General features: G+C 38.9%; 1 protein-coding gene across 2 annotated transcripts; it reads right to left on the bottom strand.

Annotated features, from left to right (window-relative positions):
* Positions 1 to 1,635: 1,635 nt before the first annotated feature.
* TENT5C (terminal nucleotidyltransferase 5C) lies at positions 1,636 to 27,316 on the bottom strand. Of its 2 annotated transcripts, XR_463354.3 has the most exons (3): positions 27,147 to 27,316; positions 6,402 to 7,661; positions 1,636 to 3,235 (listed from the first exon to the last, which is right to left on the bottom strand). XR_463354.3 is itself a non-coding variant. In XM_001362828.5 (2 exons), exon 2 carries the CDS (start codon positions 7,633 to 7,635, stop codon positions 6,463 to 6,465), a length of 1,173 nt encoding a protein of 390 aa, XP_001362865.1. In that variant the 5' UTR covers positions 7,636 to 7,661; positions 27,147 to 27,315; the 3' UTR covers positions 6,345 to 6,462. The 2 variants fall into 2 exon arrangements, 1 of the variants encoding a protein (XP_001362865.1); XM_001362828.5 differs by lacking the exon at positions 1,636 to 3,235 and having other exon boundaries at positions 6,345 to 7,661; positions 27,147 to 27,315.

Below are 27,316 nucleotides of genomic sequence, written 5' to 3'. Positions count from 1 at the left end.
AACCATGTTACTCTGGGAATGGATTAAAGTCCAGGAGTTTCGATACCGCCGAATTGGGGACTGGGAGGAGGGGGATGCACTGGTAGATACGGACGTTTATTTCTCTCACAGGACTATCAGAATGTCAATCTGAGAGACTAAAAGAAAGTGCCCAGATAAGCATTTAGAACGAACAGGCAGATGCTGTACCTGCTCTGCTTTAGGGCAGTCTGAACAACACAGGTTTGGATGATAAAGACAGCCCCTTCTCAGAACTGTCAAGCAATAACTGGGACTTCATCTGCCCTTTTTATCATGGAGGTACAGGAAAAAGAATACTATGGGTTAGAATAAGTTTGTTACAGTCTCCATTTCAGTTCATCTGTAAAATGGAAATAATGCTATACTACTACCTTACAAGATGGGGTGAGGATCTCAGAATTCTAAGAGTCTCCTCTGCACATTCTATCTTCTGTTATCCATCCAACTCCTGCATCTTCACTCTGCAAATGTGCATTTTCCCCAAATGTATTCATTTCTTGCTTTCAAGGGTCAACAGACCAAAAGGGACAAGAAAATCACCATGCTCTCAAAGCTTCATAGTGTAGCAGCTAGGGGTTCAGTGGAGTCAGACCCAGTGATGGGAATCTTGAGTTCAAATTTGACCTCAGATACTTTCTAGCTGTGCGACTCTTGACAAGTCACTTAACCCCCATTGCCTATCCTAACCCTTACCACTCTTCCACTTTGGAACTTACCTTCTATCTTAGAATTGATACTAAATGTAAGAGTTGTTTTTTTTAAATGAGGAAATCATAGTGATGACAATTGGCATTTAGGTAGCACTGTAGCGTCTTTGTATCTACATCATCTTATTTTTGTCAAGAAAAGTTATTATAGTGACATCCTTTAAGCTTATGCCTATTTTTCCTAAACAGGATGTAGAGGTTCAGGACAACACCAATAACCAGACAAAACAAACTTTGAGGAGGATTTCTCCTGCTGCCATTAGCAAGTCAGTTTGAAGGTGGTAAGAAGGTATAATTATTTTAGTTGGGGAATATTTGGAATAATGGCTTCTAGGAGTATGATCTCCAAGTTTCCAAGTGGCCAGCTATGGGTCTGTTCTCCCTTCATCTCATGCCAATGAAAGACAGTCGAGAACTTTAAACTCCCCAATACAATGAGAATTGGCTGTTGGGTGAAGAGTACTACACAGTAGAAACAAGTAGGCTATCACCATAGTCTACACAGTGGTAAGAAAAGGGCTAACAAAAATGTAGCCACAGAATTGGTAGCTGGAATAGAGGTCAGAACAGTTGCATATAAAAGCTTTTGTAACCAGCTGTTGTTAATCTTCTGCCAGGACATAAGCAACAGTTCACTGCAGCAAGTTTCCCAGCAACACTTAGGTACTTATTAACAGTCAAAGGATTTGTTTCTGCCAGCCAAAGTAGGAGGCACTTGAGATGTATACAATACCTAGAATCCAAACTGTTGTATCCCAATAACACCAGTCAGTGCCTTCCTTACTAGCTACATGATTCCATGAGGCACATAGTCTTCCTGATTTAGAATAATGTCTATTCACAATAAAAATGCTTCTTAGTATTTGCCCATTATATTCACATCAGTTAAAAACACAACTGACAAGTCTTTAAAATATATCTTTATTTCTCAATAAACTCAAAGCTTTTTTTTTTATAAAGTTTTAACACATTTTGCATTGACAAAAGAAAGTGATTTCATCCACATTGACTGAGAAGGCTAGTGACCATTAATAAAGAAGTAATCCTACACATCTTGAATTGCCAAAAAATCAAAAATTCCAATGGCTAAATGCTACGCAAATTTAGAAAACTGAAAAGAATTTCCTGTTTTGTCTAATAGACTAAAGGTGGGTTTTTTCTGTATATATATTAATTTGGAAAGAAAAGTTTAAAAAAACTACTTTTAAAAAGTTAGGAGTTTCTTCATCCTTAAATAAGATAAGTTTTAGACAAAAAGAAAACCCACACAAACCCACATCATTTAATTTATCTACTTCATTAGTGAATGGTCTTTTAACCTTCCCATTCATACACAGGTGTAGATGAGTGCTCTGAACCTTGGTTTGTTCCAACTATCACATTTGGCTTTTTTTTTTTTAATTAGAAAAATAAGAGAAACAGGATTTAGGCACTTGAAATATTTGGTTTTAGCAATAGTAGCCTTTCTTCTTGCTAATTTGCTCTATTACCCCTCTGGAAACATTTTCTAGTATCTTGGCCCGGTTTCCCCTTGGTCCTCTAAATGTTAATTAGGTGAACTGAATTTGTTCCAAAGCCAGCCATGACCAGAGTAGATACTATATTCTGGCCTTTGCCAGCTTAAGGATATCTGGCTTTAAGCTTGGAAATCTGAGTGTTTCTTTTCTCAACTTCTAAGAAAGGATGTTTATACCTAAAATAGGTTTATACACACACCAGTAGATTCTTTCAGGTTCAGAGTCAAAAATCAACTGCAAGTGGTAATGGCTCATAATATATACTTTCTTCCACTCTGTGGTAACATTTTAATTATGTCTTAACATCACCCAATGGAAGAAAGGGTTAGAAGAATCTAAACTTGGGCCCCAAACAAAGACATTATATAGTCCATGGGGGGGGGGGGGGGGAGGGAAGCACTAGTCAAAAGGGAATTATTGTTCCTAAAAGGAAGGGAATATCTGATACCTTGAGTGGCACTCCTCTAGCTAAAAACAAAGTGATACTAGCAAAACTCCTATCCAACTATTACTATTACTACTGCTACTACTACTACTACTAACTGCTGTTGCTACTACTACTACTACTACAAAAGTAAATACCAGATGTAGGTGTAAGGAGGCTACCACAGTGGAGGAGAATGAATTCAATTCAGGCCTTTGGCCACTGGACTTATAGATAACCATGAAAAGCAAAGATTCAGAAGAAAGTCAAGTTCAAAATTTAATGCTCCAACAGCAAGCTGCCCAATTGCTTCTGTACCACAATCCAAGCAACATCTCTTCTTTTCTACACCCATAAATGGAAGTCTATCTCTTATAGGTTGGGAACCATACCCAGTTTCTCCACATTGTGCCCAATTAGATTGAGAGGGTAGAGTGTTCCTGTGAAATGTTTTGTCAATGAATTTGAAGTATTTGCCAAAGACTTTGAATGTGAGATAACAATTTCCAAAGTAAGATTTAAAGGAGATCTGAAAGCTTGTGGCCGAGAATCTGGTGCAGATGCCTCTGTCAACATGAAGAAAAAGGTAAAATTCTTGGGCTAATCACTCAACTCATAGCACACAAAACACTACATGTTTTCAAAAAACAAACAAAAAAATCTTAGGGACCCAATGTAAATGAAGTACTATTTAAATTTAGAATTTATACTTGAACTTTAATTCCCTCTGTGACTACTACATTTCATATTACTCCACACTAGAAAGAAAAAAAAAATACAGATCATCATGCCTAGTTCTATGGCACACCAAAGGCACATTTTAAGTAGAATGTCTAGATACCTGAATTTAGAGGTTATTTCACATATCATCAAACTGGTTCAGGGCTATCTTAGCAGGCAACTGCATAACTGAGCCAGGGATTAGGTTTTAGTGACCCACTTTTGCTCTCCACTATCCAAACAATCTGCACCACATGGCGCACTTAACTTGGAGTGGGTGGGCTGCAGCCTATGCAGCTTTGCTAGCTCCTGAACAAACATCTACTTGTAACTACAAAAGACGTTGGGTATGATCTCAGGTAAGATATTCCACAAGGGGGGCCCCCAATGTGTTTTGGGGGTGGGGTGATGAGAAAGAGGAGCCAAAAGCTCCAGAAATGTTCTTAACAGGGTCCCTTGTGGCCTCTCCAAGACTCCTACTACGAGAGCACCAGTTGAGACAGAAGACAAGAGTGCACAATGGCTAGCTGTAAGTTTTCTCCTCATATAAAGTCCTACACATTCTAGATTATCTGACATGGCACCACTGCACACATTTTGGATGATCTAAGATGGCAGTACTCCCTCAAGGAGCCAGAATAAAAAGCAAACTTGCAGAAGGGTTAGAAGAAGTGGTCCTCTGTCCACTCACCCCCCACCCAAACTACCCTGCAGTCAGGACATTAATCAATACTAGAGAGAAATAAGAGGTATAAGCAGAATGAGCTTTCAAAAAAGACAAACTGGGAATTTAATTATTTTAACTACAAGTGTAGTCCTGAGGTTTCCCACCACCACCATCAGCCCTAAACTTATCTGCAAGCAAATTGAAACCAGCCACTGCTTATTTTTGATTTGATACTTCCAAAGCTTTGCTTAACATTCTGCCATAAATGAATAATTTTAGGGCAGAAATGTTGACATCCAAGTCTCAGACAATCAAGTGGCTGGATAAATTCATATTCAGCCTGTTATACCTGAAATGCAAAGGGATCTCAAAGCAATCCCATTCACACAGAGAACTAAGCATTGATTTAAAAACAAGAAATTCAACATAATTTTTCAAGGTCTTCTAAAGAAGTAAATGCAAATTATACTGCTAAGGTGTTTTTTTTTATTCACTAAAGTTAACACATGAGCGACACCCAAGGGGGAAAACAAAACCAACCTCACCCATCTGTTTCACTTTAAAAAGAGACTAAGATATCACATTCCAAACAGAGCATACCTAAAAATCTCTTAGATAGAGAAGTCATTGATTTTCAAGTATTCTTTCATTAAGTTAAGTTTTGTCAGGGCCCAGAATTTCTATGGCCCTATAGCACAGTGTCAGATTCAGGAACTTGGATTTGAATAAATTCCTTTCAAATCTGCCAACTGGGCTATTATCATTTTCCTAATCAACTAAAATTGTTTCTCTGAAGTGGGAGGCCTTATAAAAAGCTGCAATATGTAATTCCTTGTCCAACAGAGAATGCAGGAAACAATCTGCAGTGGTCTCTACACCTAGATGATCCTAGAACTTTTAACTAAGTTGCACAACAACTCACTAAACTTATTTTTAAAGATAAACACTGTCTTTCCCTAAAGTGCAGATACAAGATAAGAATGGTCAAGTCAACAAAATGGCAAAGGAACATCCAGGAGCTCTACATTCTCTAAGCCAGTTCCTAACTGGGAACTTCCTTTACAAAACATTACCCAAATTAGGAGTCTTCGCCACTGCCATGCTAGACTTCTTACTAAACTAAGCCTTCATCCAGAGGTAATTGCAGCCTCAAGAAAAAAAAGACTCAGAATAGCAGTCTAAATTCTATTGCAATTCCTTGAAGCCATAAGCATCTACTTACTTAAAGCAGCCTGTCCCCACATTATTTGGAATTACAAATGAAGCTATCCTACTAGCCCCAATTCCAAGCCAAGTAAGCATCCTGAACTCATTTGCTGTGAATAGAAAGTTTAAGGGAATAGTTACACTATTGAAATTTTTCAGGAGGAAAAAACATTAACATTCAACATATTTCAAATAAAGAAATAAACTGTCACATTTGGCTTGTGATCAAAAAGGGTATCTCATCCTACTACAACAAAGACATGGGTAAGTCTGCATAGGTCATAAGACTGCCCAACTTAAGTTTTAAAAACTGGACAACAAAAGTCAGCCATGAGAAAAAGACGAATGGGGGGGAACAACCAAAAGTTCCATTCATTAAGAATGCCTTAAAGAAAGTGTCATTTGAACATTAATTCTCTAGTCACAACCATCACCCACCACCACCATTTTTTTTCTACTTTAACATTGTCTTGCATTTTATTTTGTTTTTAAGTTACATTTCCAAGAAACCTTTTAGGTCATGCTTTAGTAGTAACCTCTCACATTTCTTTGGGATAGCACAGAATCTTAGCCACATATGCCACTTCTTACCAGACCTCAATTCTGAAGCTCTTGGCTTTGATTTAATCGATGAAGGAAACCTTCAGCTCTGCTGAAAGGGGATAAGTCAGCAAACATAAGCAATTTAGCCTTTACTCAAAATCCCCTTGGAACAAGAACAAAAGCACCCAAGAAGACCCTCACCTTTGTCATTCTGAATGGATTCAAGAAAACAGTTTTGCCCAAGCGTTAGCTGCTAAGGACTCTGGACTAGGGCTAAAACACAGCCTAGTTTAGATGCAAGATTGAAGTGAGAAGACAGTTGGCTTAAGGCTTCTCATACACAGCCCAAGCTATTTCCCATTCTAAGTTACTGCACGGGGCTCAAATCCACAAGTGCATAAGGTTCGGGACCATGAAGTGTTAAGTGTGTTTTGGATAGGTCAGTTTCCAAAGTGGCACTGTAATAAGGGTCCCTTTAAAAGTTTTCTCATGCTAGACTGTAGACCCATTCGATGGGTACACAAAGAAAATAAGCAGAATCAGAGCTGAGTTCCCCTTTAAAAGCCAAACACCTGCATCTAGAAAGGCATCCCTACCTCCTGTAAGTCCTTGCCCTTTTGAGGTTTCCTTTCAGAAATCCTCAAGTCAAGAGATGAGTTAATTACAGGGCAGCCAGGTGGGATACGGCTGGCTGTAGGGCATTGGAGTATTAGCGACATAGTAGTTGTTGAAGTTGCCATCACTGACGTAGGGAGCGGGCTGGTAGTAGCATGTAACATTGGTGGCATTCGGGATGATGTTCTGCTCTGCCAGCACACGCAGGGCCAGGAGGGAGATGAGGTTGAGTGTCTGCCTCCGTTCATGTCCCATGAGGCACACAGTGCTCTCATTCACGACCCGACGAAGGATCATGAGGTAGTCGTACTTGCTTCTCTCCTCTTCAGCGAAGTGGTTCTGGAGGTAGGTCTCCAATTTTCTCTGCTGCTCCAGAATGTCTGGAAAGTCGATGAAGAACCTGGAACACATGTAACGCTCTAGGGTCTTGATTTCTTCTTGGTCTGTGGGTCTGAAATCCCGTACCAGAAGGTTACTATACTTCAGGAGTCCCCCGCCCCTGATTTCTTCTGGGTTCTTGGTAGCAATCAGTCTGTTCTGGAGGTGGTCAAAGGCTGCCTCGAAGTCGCCGTACACACTCTCCCCAATCACAGTGGGGTGGAAGTGTTCAGACATGGGATTGCTTGAACAGTCATAGTACAAAAGCAAAGAGTCCAGAATGATTTGGAAGGAGTCCACGCTAAACTCAAACTGACGGCGAATGGAATCTACAAACTTCAATTCCACATTCCTTCCATTCTTGTTGGAGAGGGAGATCAAACTCCAACGGTCAGTATCTGTGCAGACCTTTACCAGCTTCTGGACATAGGCCTCCTTAAGAGTCACTGGACTGATTTTTAGCTTGTTGACTCCCTCGGGCAAGAAGTTCAGAAGAGAACACAGAACAACATCTCGGACAAGCTGAAACTCTGCCTCTGTTGGAAGAGCCACATGAAAAATTAGGTCCAGGTCTTTACAACCCAAGCCATTGTCTTTGACCAAGACGTGACCGGCTGCAGAGCCATTCAGTCGAACATCCTGCACCTTGATTCCTGCCTCCTCCAGCCTGTTTCGGACAGTCTGAACAATATCCTTCAGTGTGATCTTCAGGGTAGGAAAGTTGCCCCGTCCATGGATTGGTACAACTTCAGTCAAAACTTCATTCAGCCGACTGACCTGATCCCAGTTCAGCACACTGAAGGACATGCAATCCCTGGTGTTTGTCTCATCTGCCATCTTGGGGTTTAGTCTTTCCAGGGAAACTGAAAGGAGGGGTGAGAAATGAAAGTTAGCATTCATTTCCATGCAGCAAAAAAGCTCAAATACACTTAATAGTTGGTCATGACACATTCATCTCCTTCTGACACTATCTTAAATTGAGATTATTTCCTCAGGGATGGAGAGCAATGAATGGGGAGTGGCAACTTAAGAGGTTAAGAAAACTACGCATACATTAACTAGAACCTCAGCAAATAAGATGGCTCATTGCCATCCTTTCCCTCTTTTCTCATGAAACAAAAAAGTTCCCAGGAGTGACCTTGCACTTCTCCCACTAAAAGGTCAATTCTATTCCTCTACTGTTCTGGCCCACCAAATCCTTATCTTCTTATGTTATATTCTGAAATAGTAGGTAACTTGGCTATAACCTCTCCAGGCTATTTTAGAGCAATTAGAGAAAAACAGGGTCACACGTCGACTCTTACTTGGGTATAAGCCAGCATAAGAATTAGAGTCAGAGACCTGGGTTCAAAATCTGGACCATATAACCTCTTGGGAACTCAAGTCTCCTCATCTGTCAAATAGATATAACACTATTTTCTCTTATTTGCAAGTGCCTCCTCCAACATCTTTCCTTACAATCTTCCCTTCTAATCAATCCTATATATGCCATCTATATATTATGATGAGGGTAGTACTTGTTAAAAAGTGCTGATTCTAGAATCAATGGACTTATCATCAAATCCCACTTATGACCAGGAATTGCCATTGCTTGGACAAATCACAACCTCCCAGGATCATAGTTTCTTCATCTATTTAAAAACAATGGGACAGTTAGAGTAAACTGATATCCCATCCAAAATCCAGATGTGTGATCCAGTTAGAGCCTGGGAATGGTGGTCAACTCAATCAAGTATTCTTGTTAACTGTTGGTCATCGATCCATGTACAAAGTCAAATTTCCATATCAAGAATCCTCTACCATAAAAGGTCCAGTACTTTTGGTGCCACTGAGGTATGACTATCACAGAATGATTCTGTTTGATCTTCTAACTATTATTTTGAGAAATTATAGAAATTAAAAGGTAAATTTGTCTCTAGGAATTAAGCAGAATGGATCTAGAAAGAAAATGAAGGTTATTCTCCCAAAACTGTGCATAGAAAATTCCACTACTCACTAAAAAATGACAAGTTATTTAAAAAATAAGCTCAAGATGGTTCTGAAAAAAAACAGTGAGGAACTGCAAAAAACTTGGTAAAGTAGTATTAAAGTAATTAATGGTTTAAAAAAACAGTAAATCTCATATTGCCTCTATATATCTCAGCTTGCTGAATAATCCTTGACTATCAAATCAGCAAATAGGTTATAGTGTATGTAGCTAATCTGACCTGCAAATACCTTATAATGATTTTACTATACTTGCTGTGAACAACAGAGAGTAAGTTTCCCACCCTGCTCAGTCTAATTTAGGGTTCAACTGATAATATGCAAAACCTTTCCAGGATTTCTAAAACATTTTATTTTTCCTTTTGTTGGAATCCTGTGACTAAGTATCAATCTTCAGGTTAAGGTTATCTCAAACTGTTTACTCTGACCATGGTGCTACTTATTCTGATTTTGAAAATGGCTATGAAGCAAATGAAATGATGACTGGAGTATACCTATATTCTCCATGAGACACTGTTTTAGGTATCCTATGAATATAAAGTCTTACAAGAGGGGGCCTCTGCCTCAAAGAATTTACCATATGACAGCACAGAGGGTACATGCTTATCAGCAACATGAAATTATATATGACAAATGCCATGAGTGACACAAAATTAATGAAAAAGAAAAGTATTTCCAGCTGGGGTGGTCAGAAAAAGCAAGGTGAAAATAGCAGCATTTGGGATTGGCTGGAAAAGATGAGAGGGAAGGGCAATTAGTGATGTAGAAGAGCAACACATGTTGAGAGGATTCCTTGAGGAGTGGAAGATAAATCCAGAAAGGTAGGTTGCTACCAAATTATGTTTTGGCATGAGGGAGGTCTCAAATGCCAGCCTAAATTATTTGGACTTTAATTCAGTTGGCAATGAAGGGAAAGCTGATGAAGATTTTTGAACAAGGGAATACCATTATCAGAATCATGCTTCAAGATCATCTGAAAGCAGATGAATTTATCAAGGTTTAAAAAAAGTGAAATTTCTCTAGAATGTTTTGTTTTATAACTGTTTTTAATGAAACCTGGATCATCCAAAATCATCAGTATCATACCCTTCCCCCCCCAAAAAAAACCCTTTAATTATAAAGGAGCCAACGAAAATATCAAATATTTAGCTATTTAAAACAAATCAATGTATTTTCTTTTTACTATAGGCACAAGATTGTAACAAGAGAACCACTACTGTTATTAAAAATATATACAAAACTATATTATTCTCCAGTTTGTTTTTGGTGTCATATCTAAGATCTGATGGCAAGTCACTAGTGAGGAATCCATAGGCAGAACACTAACCACAAGTCATTACTATCTTCCTATCCATTTCATACCAATTTCTAGGATGGTGTTAAAATTTAAAGTAGGGATTTGCCATTTACCTCAATTTCTTGGGATGATTATGCCAAGGATCAATGAAGAAAAGAACAGCTTACTCCTGCCCAACAGACTCCACTTGGCTATTCTTTGTATGATCATATTCCTGCCCTCCATAAGTCCCATCAGGGCAGGAACTTGGTCTAATCAGTGCTTCACACTCAAGTACTCTGCTGAAGTAAGTATGTTTTAAATGTCTAGTGAAAAGGTATTTAAATAAGGCAGGTAGGTACCTCAGTGGATAGAGAGAGCCAGGCCTGGAGTTGAGAAGACCTGTTTTCAAACCTTGCCTGAGACACTTTCTAACTGTGTGATCCTGGACAAATCACTTAACCACAATTTCCTAGCCCTTACTGCTCTTCTGCCTTGGAATTGATAGTATTGAGTCTAAGAGAGGAGAGAAGGAAGGAGGGAAAGAAGGAGAGAGAGAGAGAGAGAGAGAGAGAGAGAGAGAGAGAGAGAGAGAGAGAGAGAGAGAGAGAGAGAGAGAGAGAGAGAGAGAGAGAGAGAAAGAGAGAGAGAGAAAGAGAGAGAGAGAACTTAAAAGAATTCAAAATGTTAAACACATCATGGATTTAGTTCTAATCTCCCCACTGAGGAATAGAAACACTGAGACTTTGTACATCCTAATGCCTTTGGAGAGAAAGCAGTATAGTATAATAGAAAGAACTTGGGACTTATAGGAAGATGGACATTTTATTTCTGGCTCTACCTCTAGGTCTGGTGACCCTGGATTAACGTCATGGAAGGAAGGAGGCATTCACCTAATACACAATCCACTTCAGTACTCTAATGCCGCAAATTAAGATTACACTAAAAAAAAAAAAAAAACACCTGAGTAATAATTTTAGAGCAGAAACTATCTGAAGAGGTGGCGTACCATCAGAGGCTTAAGAAAATATTTAATAAGTAACTTCAGTGCTGGGATTCAAGGCCTTTCCCTTCTAAAATCAACTAGAAAGACCTCCTTTGGGCTTCTTTGAAGTGTTTGATACTACTGAACAGCCTTCTCACCTTATTCTCCTCTTTCATCATTTTCTTAAGGTTTATCCTACTAGCCTAGAAGGTTGGATAAAGAGGAAACAAGAGAAGGAATGTGGAAGCCGCATAGTCTTTTCAATAATCTCTCTAGATGGTTACATTCACTTGCATGATTTCCAACAGTCACTACAGATGGCTCTCACATGTAGTTAAGACTCCTCCATCAGTAATATTTTTAACTGTTTGCTTGACAATTTAAAAACTATATTTGAAAAAAAAAGCTAAGTTCCAAATTCTGTCTCCCTATAGGCTCCTCCCCCCTTACCCACTAAAAAGATTTGCTTGACATTAATAGAATGTTGCCCTACATAGTCAAACTCAAACTTTAACCCAAATCCCAACTTTCCTATTTTTGTTGATGGTATGTACATATCAATTTCCTATCCCAGCATCCTCTTTCACACATCCCACATCTAATCAGTTGCTAAGCCTTTTCCATTTTAATTGCAGAATACCTTTTCTCTTTCCCACCTTTTCATTTGCTGCCACTACCAATCACCCTAGTCTAAGCCTCCAACTCCTTGCCTTTTGTAATAGTCTCCTAATTTGTCTGTCTTCTCCAATCTATCCTTCACAGAACTGACAAACTAATCTTCCTAATACAAAAATCTTACTATGTTACCTTCCTGTACTTTAAAATCCTTCATGTATAGGATGCATAAAATACTCCATTCCTCAGCCTGGCATTTAAGGTCTTTTAATATACTGCAACCTACTTTTCCAGCCAAACTGGACTACTAGCTATTTCTTATCTTATCCTGTACAAGATTATCCCTCTACTTCCCTCCCCACCCCCATACTTGGGATAATGTGCCTTCTACATCTCAACAAGCATTATTTCAAACCAATATAAGCATTTGATAAATGCCAACTACATGCACAGTACACTGATGAGCTTTAAAGACCCAAAGACAAAATTACAGCCACTCCATTCCCCATTCACAGAGCTCCTCTTTCAAGGTCCTTGACTGATAGTAATATAGCCTCCACAAAGCCTTCCTGGCCTTTTTGTGTCCTCCCTCCCCACACTTCCACATTAGCCTTAAGTGCTTGCTCCAAATTTCTACAGCACTGTAAGTCTCCTCCCTCACCCCCTCATTTGCTCCCTAATAAAACTTTGGGTACATATGTATTTCCTTTACCACTTCCTCTCTCATGGGGAGGAAAAGACCAGAACCTTTAATGCCTAAATGTTTTTTACTGAAATGCTATCTTTTTGAAGAAAGAGACCATTTATCTTTGTATCTAGTATAGGACCTAAAACATAGCTTGGGTTGTAATGTATGTGGGACTGAATTTCCTATTCCCACACTTCATAACAAATAGATTACTTGCTCTCACACTGATCCCCTCCACACACACACCAAATAATTATTTGGGGTCAAAATTCTTTTTTAACCAGAATGGTCTCTGATCAAGTTTTCATTTGTGTATTCAATACTGCTTTTAAAGCAAGATACCTTCTTTTTTATTAAAACAATACAAAACAAAACAACCAACAACCTTTACCTTCCATCTTAGAATCAATTCTGTGTATTGGTTCCAAGGCAGGATGGTAAGGACTAGGCAATGGAGGTTAAGTGACTTGCCCGGGGTCACACAGATAGGAAGTGTGTGAGGGCAGATTTGAGCCCAGGACCTCCTGGCTCTCTGTCCAGCTAGCTCTCCCTCACCTTTTCTCTTTTATCTACCTTGTTTTTTTAAACTCTTAACTTCCATCTTGGAATCAATACTGTGTATTAGTTCCAAGGCAGAAGGATGGTAAGGACTAGGCAATGGAGGTTAACTGACTTGCCCAGGGTCACACAGATAGGAAGTGTGTGAGGGCAGATTTGAACCCAGGGCCTCCCATGTCTAGGTGTGACTCTCAATCCACTGAGCCACCCAGCTGGCCCCTTTTGTGAATATTTTTAAAGAGTCATTTTTCAATGAAAGAATAAGCTATCTCACAGGTACTAATAAATTGTTATGGGTATATTAAGGGTAAAGGGACAAGAACACTGGACCTCAAGAGTTCAGATACTTACCAGCTGTGTGAACTCCTAAGTCACTTAAACCTCTGTTTGCCACAATTTTCTCAAGAGTAAAAATGGGGATGATAACAGCACCTACATAACAGGGTGGTTATGACGATCAAATTAGATTAATATTTGTAAAGCACTCAGCATAGTGCCTGGCACACAATAGACACTGAATAATAATACTGTTCAAATGAAATTCTATTTATTAGAGGATAAATGGTTCCAAGATGGCTTCTTTTGATTCCCAAAGAATGATTTTGCAGGTCATAGCTAACCTTTCATAACTATATTACTAATAAGAGTATAAGTAGCTTCTAACCACTGTCAAGTTGCCTTTCCTAGTTTCTCATCATTGCCAAGAAGTATTTACAGTCCAAAAGCTGCTCAAGAATTAAGGTTGCATCCCACTAAGCTATTAACTTAATCTTACTATTGTTACTATAGTATTAATTATTACTAATAATACAATTAACAATTATTAACTCATCTCCACAAGGAGAAAAATTATTTCTCTAATAATATCCATTCTCCCCCCTCACCGTATGGTAAAATTTCACATTAGGGCAATAAAGATAAATTTAGGGTAGATTTTAGGATACATGTCAAAGAACTGAATTTATTTGACAGTTTTGGTTCTAACTACTTTAGGTCAACACTTAAATAATCCCTACATAAAAGAGTTATGTGAAGCACTCCAATACTCCCAACCCATAAATAGTTCTGTTCACTAATAGGGGAATTCCAATGAGCAGGATTAATATTTGAAATTAGTGACCAGATTAAGAGTCTGAAGTCAAGTAGATTCACATGAACCAAAATGTCCACTGCTATTTCCATGCTGTTTAAAAGAATATTTAAAGAATATCCATAATCAAATTAAAAATACACTTCAAATTACTCCCAATAAGGTGGGAAGAAGGAGAGGCCATTGATTCAATTCATGGATCTTTACTAGATATAGCATCTTTCTCTTATAAAGTCAGAATCACTCACCAAGCTTCAAGCTCAGTGGTCAAATAACCATAGATCCTACCAGAGTTGATACTACTCTGGGTGAATTTGTTTAGGCAGAAGTCAGGCAGTTTGGAGTTCAAATCCAGCCTCAGACACTTACTAGCTGGGTAACCCTGATAAAGTCATTAATCTCTGACTGCCTCAGTTTATTCACATGTAATAATGGCATCCACCTCCAAATATTGTGCTGATAAAATGAGATGTTTGTAAAGCACTTAATATAAGTCCTGGAATGTACTAGGTACTTAGTAAGTGCTTATTTCTTTCCTTCCTCTCTGTCCTCTTGCATAATTGTACCATCACTTCCCCTCACTCATTTAGTATCGCCCTCCTATGGTAGTAAAGCAAATTATCATATATAAGAGATTTAGCCACAAAAAAAGTAGGAGTAGGTTTTCTGGCTTTAGAAAGAGCCTTTGTAGGGGGTACTATGACATTTTCCCCACTATTTGTCCTTAAAATCTGAATATAAACTTTATAAGTTTTAAGGGGATTACACAGGGATAGAAAGGATAGAGAGGATTGAGATGCAAGATGGCAGGTGTTAATAATGTATAAATCCTTCAATCAGGAGACTAGATCCAGTCAAAAAGTATTTGAGTAGCATCTACTGTCAATCAAATACTTTGGATGATAAAAGAGAGGGGGGGTGGTCTTTGCAGCCATTATACTATTACATACAAATACTATTATATAACATTTTATTAGATTTTTTATTGTATGTATATGTGTCTTTTATAATGACCTGAGCAATATGGAAATAGGCATTGCATGGAAGTACATCTGACCTAGAGCAGACTGTTTCTCTCCTAAGATGGTGGGGGGGGGAGTAAATAGGGAGAAAATCTGAATTCTAAAATGTCATAAAGCAGTTGTCAAAGATTATTTCTACATGTTACTGAAAAGATAAACATTTATTTTTAAAATAACAAGAGAGAAGATCCATCCATGTACATGAAATCAGAAAGAGTATATAAACCCTTGATTTCACAGATTCTAAATTATGCTACAGGAATTTAGTCTCTGATTATAGCTCAGGGATGAGACAAGTTTATACTGGCAATAAAGCTGTTTCAGAATATTCAGTTACATCAGCAACTAAAGGGTTCAATAAATCTTTTTATATTTTTAATCAATGCAAACATACACATAACAAACATCCACCATATGTTCAACACTGTATCAGATGCTTCATTGGTCATAGAAAGAAGATATAAACCTTTTCAGAAGGAACTTACGGTCTAGTAGAGAACACTAAGCATGAGTAGAAAATACTTAAGACACAAATATAAGCACCAGTTTCTACATAAAGGAGCTTAGAAGGCTAGATCACAAAATCACTGAGATCCCTAGTGATCAGAGAGGACTTATTAAAGAAGTGGTATTTGAATCAAGCCAGTCAAATTTTGGAGAGGTAGGGAATGGGAACATTCTAGGTCTAAATGGGAACAAGGAAGAATGAATTCTGTAACAAACTAGGGTGCAAGTGAAGATGGGAAAGTATTTTCTAAGCTTTAAATAAACCTACATGTAAATTGATAATAATGAGCATAATGACAATACTAGTAAAATGAAAAGACAAACTCATCTGTGAGAGGGTTTGTATAAGGAAAGAATAGGGAAAACAGAGTTAAATAAGGATACTAAGGTCATACTATGGAGAGGGCTTTAAAAACCAGGTAGAGCAGCTGAGATTTGATACTGTAGATAACAGGAAGCTATTGAAAGTTTCAAAGAGCTCCTTCCCCCCATAGTAAAAAAAAAATTCTCTTCTAAGAACAAAACAAAACACAAGATCTGGGGGCATATCCAGTCTAGCTGGAGCCAGAAAATTTGACTATAATTAGAAATAGAGATGTGAGTCAGGTCTCAAAACCTAAGTCCCTTTAAAAGAACATATGAGAAACCCCAAAAAGAGCAGCAAATCATTCAGGAAAGTTCATTTAAAAGACTTTAGGGCTCTTTTAGAGACAATGGGCTCAGTAAGAAGCAAGAGAAGGGGTCCAGGATGACCAGATAATGAACAAAGGGGCAGGGATAATTTGCCTTCTATGAAAGCAATCAGAAAGAAAACAAAGCTCAGAGAAATTTGGGGATTAAGATGGATTGATTAGATTATTTGTGGAAAATGAGTAAGGTGCTATGAGTTCTAAATAAGAAAGTAAGAATTATTATGGGTACAATCTTTGAGACACCCAATACCAGCTGAATTAGAGTATTTATCTGAGGTAAAGGTAATGGACCTAAGGCCTAAATAGAAAATGACCCTAAATCAGAGGCAAGAGGAAACAGATTCAACCAGAGTATTATTCAACTTGAATCATTAAGAATGAACAGGGAACCCAAAGGTGACAGCTAATGGAAAACCAACTATAAAATGAAAATAAAGGGAGTTTAGAGGAGACTACTGAATACTTTAAATTGCATGAAGTTAAACAGATGAGATTATATATCTATAACTCACTTCACACATTATTATATAGTTTTTACTATAAACTATATGAGAAACCCTCATATGACAGTAAAATTAAGCATATACTTGAAAAATGTTGTAGAATAAATAGGGGCTTGGGGATGAAGATAGAAAGATTACTCTATAGGAAAAATAAGCCAGACCAGATTCAGTCCCTAGACTAAGTTCACTCCTTTTAAGAACCTTATATGGTGATTGCTAAAAGTTATCTATAGGGAGGTAATAGCAGAAGAAATGTTTCTGCTTTTAAAGGCTGCCCTGGTGCCCATCCCTACCCTCATGGCTTTAGTACCACATTGCAAACCAAACTCCACCTCCACATACCCCCCACCCAGTCTTACTTATATTGTACAGGCTATATAATCATGCTCTTGTTAAGAGATTAAGGCTCCCTTACTATTTATTCAACTTGTTATTCCCATATATCCTGTGGATTGACAGGAATAAGAGCTATACACTAGAACAGTGATGAACTTATGGCACACATGACAGAGGGGGGCACTCAGAGCCCTGTTGGTGGGTACATGTGCCATCAAACCAGCACAGAGTTTGCCAGCGTTCATTAGTAGAAAGCCAGAGGGACGTGGGTCCAAGATGCTCCCCTCCCCCTCTCCAGAGGCACCTGACCGTAACTACACTAGGAGAAATATCATTGGAAAACAAGAGATTCTCTTTTTTTCCCCCCTCTCATTTTCACACTTCCAGTCACTGCTCATAGAGATCTCATTCCAAAAGCCATCAATTCTTCCTCCCTTTCCCTATTCTTTTTTTCTTTTTAAATCTAAAAAGGAGGGGGCAGCTGGGTTGCTCAGTGGATTGAGAGCCAGGCCTAGAGACGGGAGGTCCTAGGTTCAAATCTGACCTCAGACACTTCCCAGCTGGGTGACCCTGGGCAAGTCACTTGACCCCCATTGCCTAGCCCTTACCACTCTTCTGCCTTGGAGCCAATACATAGTAATGACTCCAAGACAGAAGGTAAGGATTTAAAAATAAATAATCTAAAAAAGGTCCACTCAGGGTAAGTGGATGATCAGGAGTCTTCCTCCAAAAATTATTTGCTGTGTTCTCTAGCCCCACCTATCTGAGGAATCTGGGGGTTAGTCACCCCTTAGTGCTATAGAAATAACTCCCTAGAGTCCAGTGAAAAAGGGGAGGAAAATGGAATCTGGGAATGGAAGTGGTGACTCTGGGGACAGAGAAGACACAGAAAGCAATAGGCCTAAAGTTCCAAACTCTGGCATCCAAGCCTTCAATTTGGAAAATAAGGATAGTGATAGAGAAGGTGGTAGTTGATGTTATTGTTTTTTAGCCCATGCTGAGGGCAAGTGTAGGCAGAGCACAAAAGTTTACACTTGCTACTTGGGCTGAGATATCTATCCAGCTTGTGGTGGTGACAACAGGGTGATCTTTGCAAAACATTATGAGAATGCTGTGACTAGGAGAGGAAGTGGGGAACAAGGAAGAGGATGAAAAGTCTTGATTTCCCTATTCTGTTCGTTGGGGGGAAGGGTTAAGGGGAAGGGAGAGTTGGCAAAACATTTTTTCCAAAGCATATCTCCCTGATTCCTCTCCTCACTTCTACCCCTACCGACATACTTTTTATACTTCAAATTCCCAATTTCTCTGACTTTTAAACTTGCATTGCCTGCTTCTGTGGCAGAAGTTAATAACAACAATTATAGCCAACATTTATATGGTGCTTACTAAATGTCTAACACTGTGCTAAAAAAGGCTTTACAATTATCTCACTGAGATTATTTGCCTTTAGTAAAAGAGATTTCTTCCCAATAACTTTTTAGTATTGTGTTTTTACTTAAATTACTGTCAGTATATAAGTTCAATGCTTTTTTTTTCTTTCAGAAAAGTCATTTTAGGGAGTGTAGCCTATTAGTCATACCAATTTAGTATCTGACTAATCTCTGCCCCCCCCAGCCCCCACCCCTGCCAATTCACCTATAGTCTTCAATAGTTTTAGTGACTGCAATGAACACTAAATTTCTAGTATGAGTGACTTGGGGATATAATGCTAGCCTTTTTATATACAACAAGACAAAGTATTTTGATTATCAGAATTAAAGGAGCAAAAATAGCACACTAGGTACCCCTCCCTCCACTATACTTTTTAAAAAATTAACTGACCCATTCTGAATGAAAATTCCTCACCACTGTTTTCCAGGAAGCTCATATTTCACAGTTACCCACCTGAATGTCTTAAACTCACGTTCTACAACCACAGGAAGCAGTTCTTCATATTATAAAGCAATGCATTACGGAAAGAAAAAAAAGGTCTACCTAAAGGACAGGCCACAGATGGTCCTTTTCTCACTCAAACCTTTTACGGAATTCAGTCATCAGTCAATTTTCTCAGACTTATCAGACTTTCTTCCACCATTTAATATCAATGTGTACTGAAGAGTCAAACAAGTCAGTTACATTCCCATAGCAATTGAGATACTGCCTGGTTTCATGGAGGATTCTATGCCAGAACTAAATCCAGCCAGTTGGACCCAAAAGTGGTATAATTTTATCTGTTCAAAGTTAGAGGAGTTGGCTAAGCAATGTCAAATGTAGTAGATGAAATGACTTATTTCACACAGAACTAGTTGGATCTTAAAAGTTCTAGCAAAGAATATTTGTGTTTGTGTATGTGTTTTTAAACTGTTGGAACCACACCCTCTACAGAGATACCCTAGAAGGCCTCTTAGCCAGCTTAGAGTTGTGTTCCACTAAGTTCTAAAATGGTATCTAACCAGTCCCTCAAAATACCATGCCCAAAGTAACATGGTAAAAGAGATAAGACTGGAAGGAATTTCAGCACTGTGGGCTGTAGGATGTCGATTTGGGGTGCATTCTGAGGAATGAAAACAGAATCAGCAACAAATCCAGCAACATGATTGAGTGACACTACAGAAATTAAAGTGCTCAGATTAGCTTTTCCAGGTTTCAAATTAGCTGCTAGTCAATAAACATTTATCAAGCACCTACTAAGTTGCCAAGGACTGTGCTAAATAAATACTGAGCATTCAAAGAGACAGATCCTACACTCAACGAGCTCAGTCTAATGGAAGCAAAAGCATGCAAAACAACTATGTTCAATTTTGCTATATTCAAGATAAATAAGACAAAATCAACAGGCACTAGATCCAAGGAGCATCAGGAAAAGGTTCCTGGGGAAGGTGAGATTTTAGCTGGAACTTTAAGAAACCCTGGAAAACTAGGAGGTAAAAAGGAGGAGGGAGAGGATTTTCAGGCATGAGGGGCGGCTAGTGAAAACGCCCAAAGTTGGAAGATGGAATGTCTTGTTCAGTGCCAAAGCGTATTAGGTGTTTCAATGAGAGAAGATGCCAAGATCTGAAAAATTCTCAAGTAAATTTTGATTATGAAGAGTACTGGCAATAAGATTCACAAACATAGTTTATATGAGACATGTGAAAAAAACGAGAAAGAACATCTCCATGTGCTTATTTGGTAGAGGAAAAAAGCTGTGTTTCTAACAGAAGATAACTGGCATTTAAAAGTATGTTAATAACATTAAGACAATGGCAAGGCTTTCCCAAAGAATTTGAATATCTTGAGAAAAATACATGAGAACCAAACTGTAATGACACACCATCTCTCTCTCCAAGTGTATATATGTGCTTATATACACACCCCACAAATTTCTTGGAAGAGCATGATAAAATTTTAGTACTTGAAGTCTCTTTATAGAATCCCTCACTTAACAAGAAGTTCCTTAACATTAGGGTTTACTCAAGGGCTTGAGTGAAATACTCTAATAATAACTGGAGTGAAATACTCTAATAATAACTGGTTTTCAATCAAACAAAGTGCCTCATTAATGTCTCCCTTCCCATGCTATAATTTTCTAAAAAAAAAAAGCATGAATGGTTAAGAAAAAAAGAGGATTTTGGGCACATGAGAGCCACGGTCCATTGCTACCAAATGTCCTCTTGACTGTGCTAAAAATTTGGGCCTCCCATTCAAGTTAACACTTCCATCATTTCTCAATTCTTCACATCTGCTTAGAACACAAGAAAGTGAAGCAAGTAAAGGAGAAGGGGAGAGAGAGAGGAGGGGATGGGGGGAGCAAAGAGACAGAGAGGGTAACTTGGTGGTACAGATGATAAAAGCACTGGGCCTGGAATCAAAAAGACCAAGTTTAACTCTGGCCTCAGATAACTTATTAGCTAAGGCACTGGGGGGCAAGCCATTTAATCTGTCTGCCTCAGTTTCTTCAACTGTGAAATGGGGATTGCATCTATCTCACAGGTTTGTGTAGTTCAAATATGATATAAATGATGTATATGAATAATATACATAAAGCATTTAGCATAATTACTAGCACAGAGTAGGTATTTCAATAAATGTTTGCTTCTTTCTCTTCCCCTTCTTATTGTAGTCTTGCACTGGACAGGTAACAATGAGTTCAACTCTGGGGTCACATTTTAAAACAGAAGAAAGCAACCAGGCATTCTGAGAAGTCTAGAGCATAGAGCATGGGAATTATGGTGTTTAGCTTAAAAAACAGATAATTCAGGAGCAAGTAGGTGGCAGCATGATTATTGTCCTCCAGTATTAGAAGGGTTGTCAGGTTGAGAAGTTCCTCAAGGGCAAGGATTCATATGCCCCCCCCCTTGATTGCCTAACTCCTAGCCCAATAACTAATATTTCATGAATACCAAATTGCATTGAATTGTTTGATGGTGTCCCAAAATGGCTACGGGGTAATTAAGAAAAACTAGGCTCTGCATAAAGAAGTTATCAAACAACAGTTTGAAGAGACTGTCTTTTTTGGAAATACTTATCACTGTAGTTAAAGAAGGATAATACTTGATGGGCCACAGAAGGAAGGAACTTTTCAATTCTGTGTTCTAGATTGGGCCAAAATGCTATGGTTTGCACACAACTGAGAGGTAGAGAAGCCACTCAAGTCATAGATCCATGGGCTGGGGGTGGGGGTGGGGGGGAGAAGAGGTGTCTCCAGAATCCCAAAAGAAATCAAAAGGCCTTAAGATTAGAAGAGTGAGGAATGAGGCAGACAGAAGTTGGAGAAGTGAATGCTGACTAGCTCTCACTCCCCCACCCTGACCAGTGGCAAGCTGCCAACCACGCCTTTAATAACCCTTTGTCTACCCTAGCAAGACATGTTCTGCTTAGAGAAGCCTCTGCTGGCACACAACTGTGGTTTCAATGGGGGGGGGGGGGAGAGATAGTATATGGATAGAAGGATATCAAGTAGGAGAAAAGTTTTCAATTTTCTTCTCAAAATGTTAGGGAGAAGGACCAAATATGTAAATGTGGGATTCCTACTCCCCTTTATAGTCAGGACAAGAATATATACACCTATGGGAAAAACTAGAGAATTCTAATGCAAAAAGAACCTTAACCAACTGAGGGAAACATGGACTAAGAAAAGCATTAGGCAAAGACATTTTGAAATAAGACTAAAAGATGAAAAGCAAGAAAAGGGATTATTAGTATGAACAAAGAACATATGAAAGATAGTTATTAGTGAGGTGTGTGTAAGGGATGGCAGACAGATTAAAGACGATAATCACCTGCAATAGGGAGTTAATTGAGATTGATTAGGTTGAGATTAACTAGCCAGCCTTCAGTAAAACAGATGAGAAGCAAGGAACTCAACTAGCTTTTTTAATTTTTTAAACAGTTAATGGGTGAGTTTAAGACAAATGAATGGCAGTAAGAATTAGGAAGAGGAGTCAAATATTCAAGAAGACACAGAGGAAGAGTCCGTAATAACAATAGGTAGCATTTACATACTGCTTAAAAAGGTTTGCCAGGTACTTTACATACATTATCTATTGTATTAGGTCCTTACAGCAAGCAGGTGAGGTAGATGTTGTTATTATCCCCATTTTACAGATGAAGAAAATAAGTCTGAAAGTAGCCAAGTGATAATCCCAGGGCCAAACAGTTAATATGTGTCTGAGGCAGGATTTGAAATTAAGTCAAGTCTTCTTGAGTCCAAGTCCATTGCTTTATTCACAGTGCCAACTAGTGAAGGAGCCTAGAACAAAGAAAAGGGTTCCAAGATAACCTCACCAATAAAGAAAAGCTGAATGACATGGATAGGAATGTAAAGAAGGACTTGGTACGGGCTCTTTAACAGGTAAGTTTGCAAAAGGGGCTGTGGCAAGTTTAGCAGTGAAGGGACCAAGGAAGGGGAAGAGGGCAATAGCAAAATAATAATGGGTAAAACTACTCCAAAACTCAAACAGGGTCAGCCAAAAAATGTTCATTATCCTCATTATTTTTTTTAGTCCATCACTTTTGTCTCAACAACCCTAAGCAGTGTTATGATAATAATTCCACTCCCAAGAAATAAATGATCTATGAAATATGAATGGCCCTAATCTTGCTCCCATGGATTGCAAATGTAAGGATAAACAGGTGAACAAGAGATTAGGCTCCAAAATGCTTTATTTTACATACGTTAACATTCTATAAAAGCAAACCATAATTAACATAAAGATCATTAGTGATTCCCCCCCCCCACTAAAGGGCAATTTGCAATTTTAGCCATAATGGTAGACTGAGTTTTGTTTTTTAAGGGTTTTTTTAATCAGCTCAACTTTAGTACTTTTCCTACCATGGCTTCTCTTTAGAGCAAAGCTTTATAATACATTTGTTATTCTTGTGCCAGTAGTCTACAGTGGCTGTTATATAAATTCAATAGTTTATCTGTATAATGAAATATAGATGTGAAAAGGTAGGCTTTTTTTTTTAAGAGAGCACAGGTTTCTTTAAAATTCTTCCTAAAGATGTTTACTTCAGGCTAACATTTAAATTCCAGATATACGAGCAATTCTATGCATGCCAGATAAAATAACAAAGTACTTCTAAAGAAATCTGATTGACAAGTCTCTTACATATTAACACTGTTGCCTCATCTAAGCTCATAGCAACTTAAAAACTTTTTTGACAATTAATGGTAGCATAATATGTTTGATTCCTCATATTGAAAGGTTTATCCAAAGTAACACTTGTCTCCTTGTAGGTACAGTGTAACTCTTCTTTCTAGTATCTTACAAATTATCTTTGTAACAATCCCAGGATCTAGCGCAATGCTTTTCTAGGAAGTTCTTAAATGGCTATTGAATTAGTTAATACAATAAAATTTGGACATTTCTTAAACACTTACTAATATCAAAGTACTGTGCCAGGTTTTTAGAGATACAAAAAGATGACAGTCCAGAAACCATTATATAATCCTTCCTTGTTAGCATTTACACAAAGGGTTCAGTGAAGACTCAGGAAAACAATATCAACAGTACCCCCATTAAATCAAGTAATCATTAAAGAATTGGAGTGCTTTATGTACAAACCCATCACAACAGCAGACCCAGTACTAGCAGGAAGGAGATAAGTGAGCTTAAGTCTTCACAAGAGAACCCAGCCTTACTCAGCTGTCAAAACCACGACATATATAAGTTGACTAGTATTGAAACTTATGTAGAAACTCCTCTTTTTCACATGGTTTTAATTGGATGATGGCTTTCAACACATTAACAGCTAATTGTTTCATCATTTCTAAGTATTCAGACTGTTGTTTCACTAGTGCTAATTTCAAAGAAACTTATAAAGAAGAGTGGTGAAAATTTCTAACATGACCTCACTGAATCTAGTACATCTATAAATCTTTGAACTTTATGTAGCACTTCTTCCTTTTCCTTGATTGCTAATACTTGGGAAATATATAGAGGGAATTTATTGTTTGATCAACCTCTGACCTGGAATGGACCTCCAACTTATCAGCCTGGCATATATCAACCACCATTTCTACACATCCTGAATACTTGTGTTTCTGTAGTTTAGGATAAGCTCTTAAAAGTCATATAATCATATGATTGAGAAGAGTAATAAAAAAAAGTGACAGGATGCTAGTACTCTTGCACATGTTATTACTCAAAGCCTCCATAAACTATGCAGGATCTAAACCTTTCACTAATAAAACACAAGTTTCTAGAAACTGGAGATTGTCTCAATTTTGTATCCTGAAAATACAGTGTAGGTATCCTAGATACCTCAGTAGCTAGCTCATAAATTACTCTTAATAAATATGATTGCTTCATTAGGGTTCTCAGGTGCTAAAATCATTGAGAAAGGACAAGTCTCCCTCATTATATAGGAACTTAACAAAATTTTATCATGGTTATGTAGATTCTGTACATTAAAACTCAAATCCTTCTGAACCATATTTGCAATAATATTCTGGGATCCTATGAATGGGAAACAAACCAGCATTTTAAAAACTCAAATTAAGCTGGTTTGTATACTGAATACATATAGTCCAACCCCTCTCATTTTACAGATTAAAGAAAGTTAAGTAGGGAATTGAAGTGACTTCTAGGGTAGCACAGGTATTACAAAAGACAAGCTTTGGACCTAGGTCCTGTTGGCAGTCTGGAATTTGAAGAGAATCAAGTGAAAAAAGCATGTTATTTTTACTGTTTAAAATATAGTAATGTTGCTCTCCTTTCCTTACTACCCCCTTCCTCTTCCCATCTTTTCTCTCACACTTCCAAATGAAAAAAAGTTACCATGCCAGAAAACTAAAAGATATACTGAAACCACTTTACTTAAAAAATGTTTATAATCCAGTGCTAATTCCATGCCAGAAGGTAGAATAGGTTAAGAGTCATTTCTCCCACTACCCGAATTTTTTCCTGGAGCCAAGATGTGATAATGCAAGACAATCACACAGAAAATTGGGCTTTACTTTAAAAGTTTACCTCTGAGTAGAAATGAATCATTGCCATAGCCTGAAAGATCTAGTTCTCAGATCTTACGCTTATTTAAAAGAGTAAAGAGGTTGAGAAGATGGTTGATCTTTCTTGGTCTGTTCCTTCCAGAGCTAATATTCTATGGTTCTATAAGGACAGGGTCAGAAACTACCATTTAATTTAAGCGGGGGGGGGGGGGGGGGGAGGGACTTTTTCCCTAGAAGGTGAAATAACAGCTTCCTAAAACATATCGCAGTTTGAAATCCTTTTGTTTCTTCATTCAGAGCCACAGTCAAAAATGTTCATTCAGATAAATTAGCTTTAGGGTTTGATTTTTGTTGAGGGAGGGGGAGGGGATGTTTGTTTTTACCAAGTGCTACTTTTTTTTACTCTCCCCTTCTCATCACTAATGATGTAAGCCCCTCTCTGCTCTCCCAACTACTAAACCTAGATACCTAAGCAAGAAATGTAGCCTGAGCAAACAATATCTAACTTCCGCAACGTAGAAAACGGCGATTAATTCTCCTAATAGATTTATCTCTACAGATTCCTAATCAAGTTAGGTTTGGGCTGTATTTGATGAGCAGGTAGCTACAGCTGACAGCACAAAATAAAACAAAACAAAAAATCCGTGTTCAAAGAGGAAAAAAAAATTGAGAGGTCTCATTCTTCCCCCACTAGTTTCCACAGAAGCTGGAGATCATCCGGTAAATAGCATTTTTCTATTGCAGTGTTGTTTTTAAAACTTTCGAACCCCGCACAGTACCAAGAGCACAACCACCTACAGTCAGCAGTTTCTTTTCTTTCTTTTGTGGTCCTGACCTGCAATTGCGGTTTAGGGAACTCCCAGTGAGAAAATTCCATCCACCAAGTCAGAACAACAACTGTTTCATAGCTAGTAATGCTAAATCGTCTGGAAGTAGCGAAAAGTTAAGTCACTTGCTCACAAATACCCCAGCCAGAGTTGGAGGCAAGTACACGAAAACCCAGGTCTTCCTAATTCGAGACCGGCTGGATTCAATTCTCTCATCTGTCATTCGGGGGAAGGAAAGTGACCATGCCCGAGCCGGATGTCTTGGAACTAGGGAAAGGTCTGGGTAGGAAAAGAGGGCAGTGCTCAAGGGAGGGCAGCAGCAAAATCCCAGAAAAAGTTGGTGCCGCTCACATCTCGAAAGCGCAGGAAGACTTTTCAAAGCACTTTCTCTACAGAGCCCTAAGAGGCAGTTAGTAATAACTCCCCTCCCCCAAGCGCCAAACCCAGTGTGGAGCACTTAGGTACCCAATGGTTTAAAAGTTTGCCAACTCAGAGGCGCAGTTTCGTCTCGGTTTTAGGAGTAGCGGAAAGTCTTGGAGAGACGCCGCCAGCCCCCAGCCAAGGGAGAGAGGGTGGAGGGCAACCCTCCAGCGGGTCGCACCAACCCCAGAAGCCCCTTCCTGAGCGCTCTGCACCTGTCTACCCCTACCGTACCCCTCACCCCCGGGGCTCGCAGCAGCTAACCCCTGCCGCCCCCCTAGGGCTTGCAGCAGTCAGCCCCAGACTCAGCTTCTCTCAGACACTTCCAACCTCTCTCGCTGCCCCACCCCCCCCATCCCCATTTGCCAGGGGGCAAAGCAGAGGGTACAATTAAGGGTGGAAAACACCTGACAACCCGGGTCTCGCTCACCTGGACGGTGGGTGGAGTTGTTGTTAGGAGGAGGAGGAGGGCGAGGAGGAGACGGCGATGATGGTATTAGCACGTCTTAGCCGTCGGCAGCCCCGGCGGGAGGGGCTCGGTCACTACAAACCCCGGGCACCGGCACCGAGTGAGCCGCTCCGCCGCCGCCCCCTCCGCTC

The sequence above is a fragment of the Monodelphis domestica genome, chromosome 2 (assembly GCF_027887165.1).
Source record: "Monodelphis domestica isolate mMonDom1 chromosome 2, mMonDom1.pri, whole genome shotgun sequence".
NCBI classification, from domain to species: domain Eukaryota; kingdom Metazoa; phylum Chordata; class Mammalia; order Didelphimorphia; family Didelphidae; genus Monodelphis; species Monodelphis domestica.
Note: the sequence above shows the minus strand (reverse complement) of the source record. Positions and strands in the feature narration are given on the sequence as shown.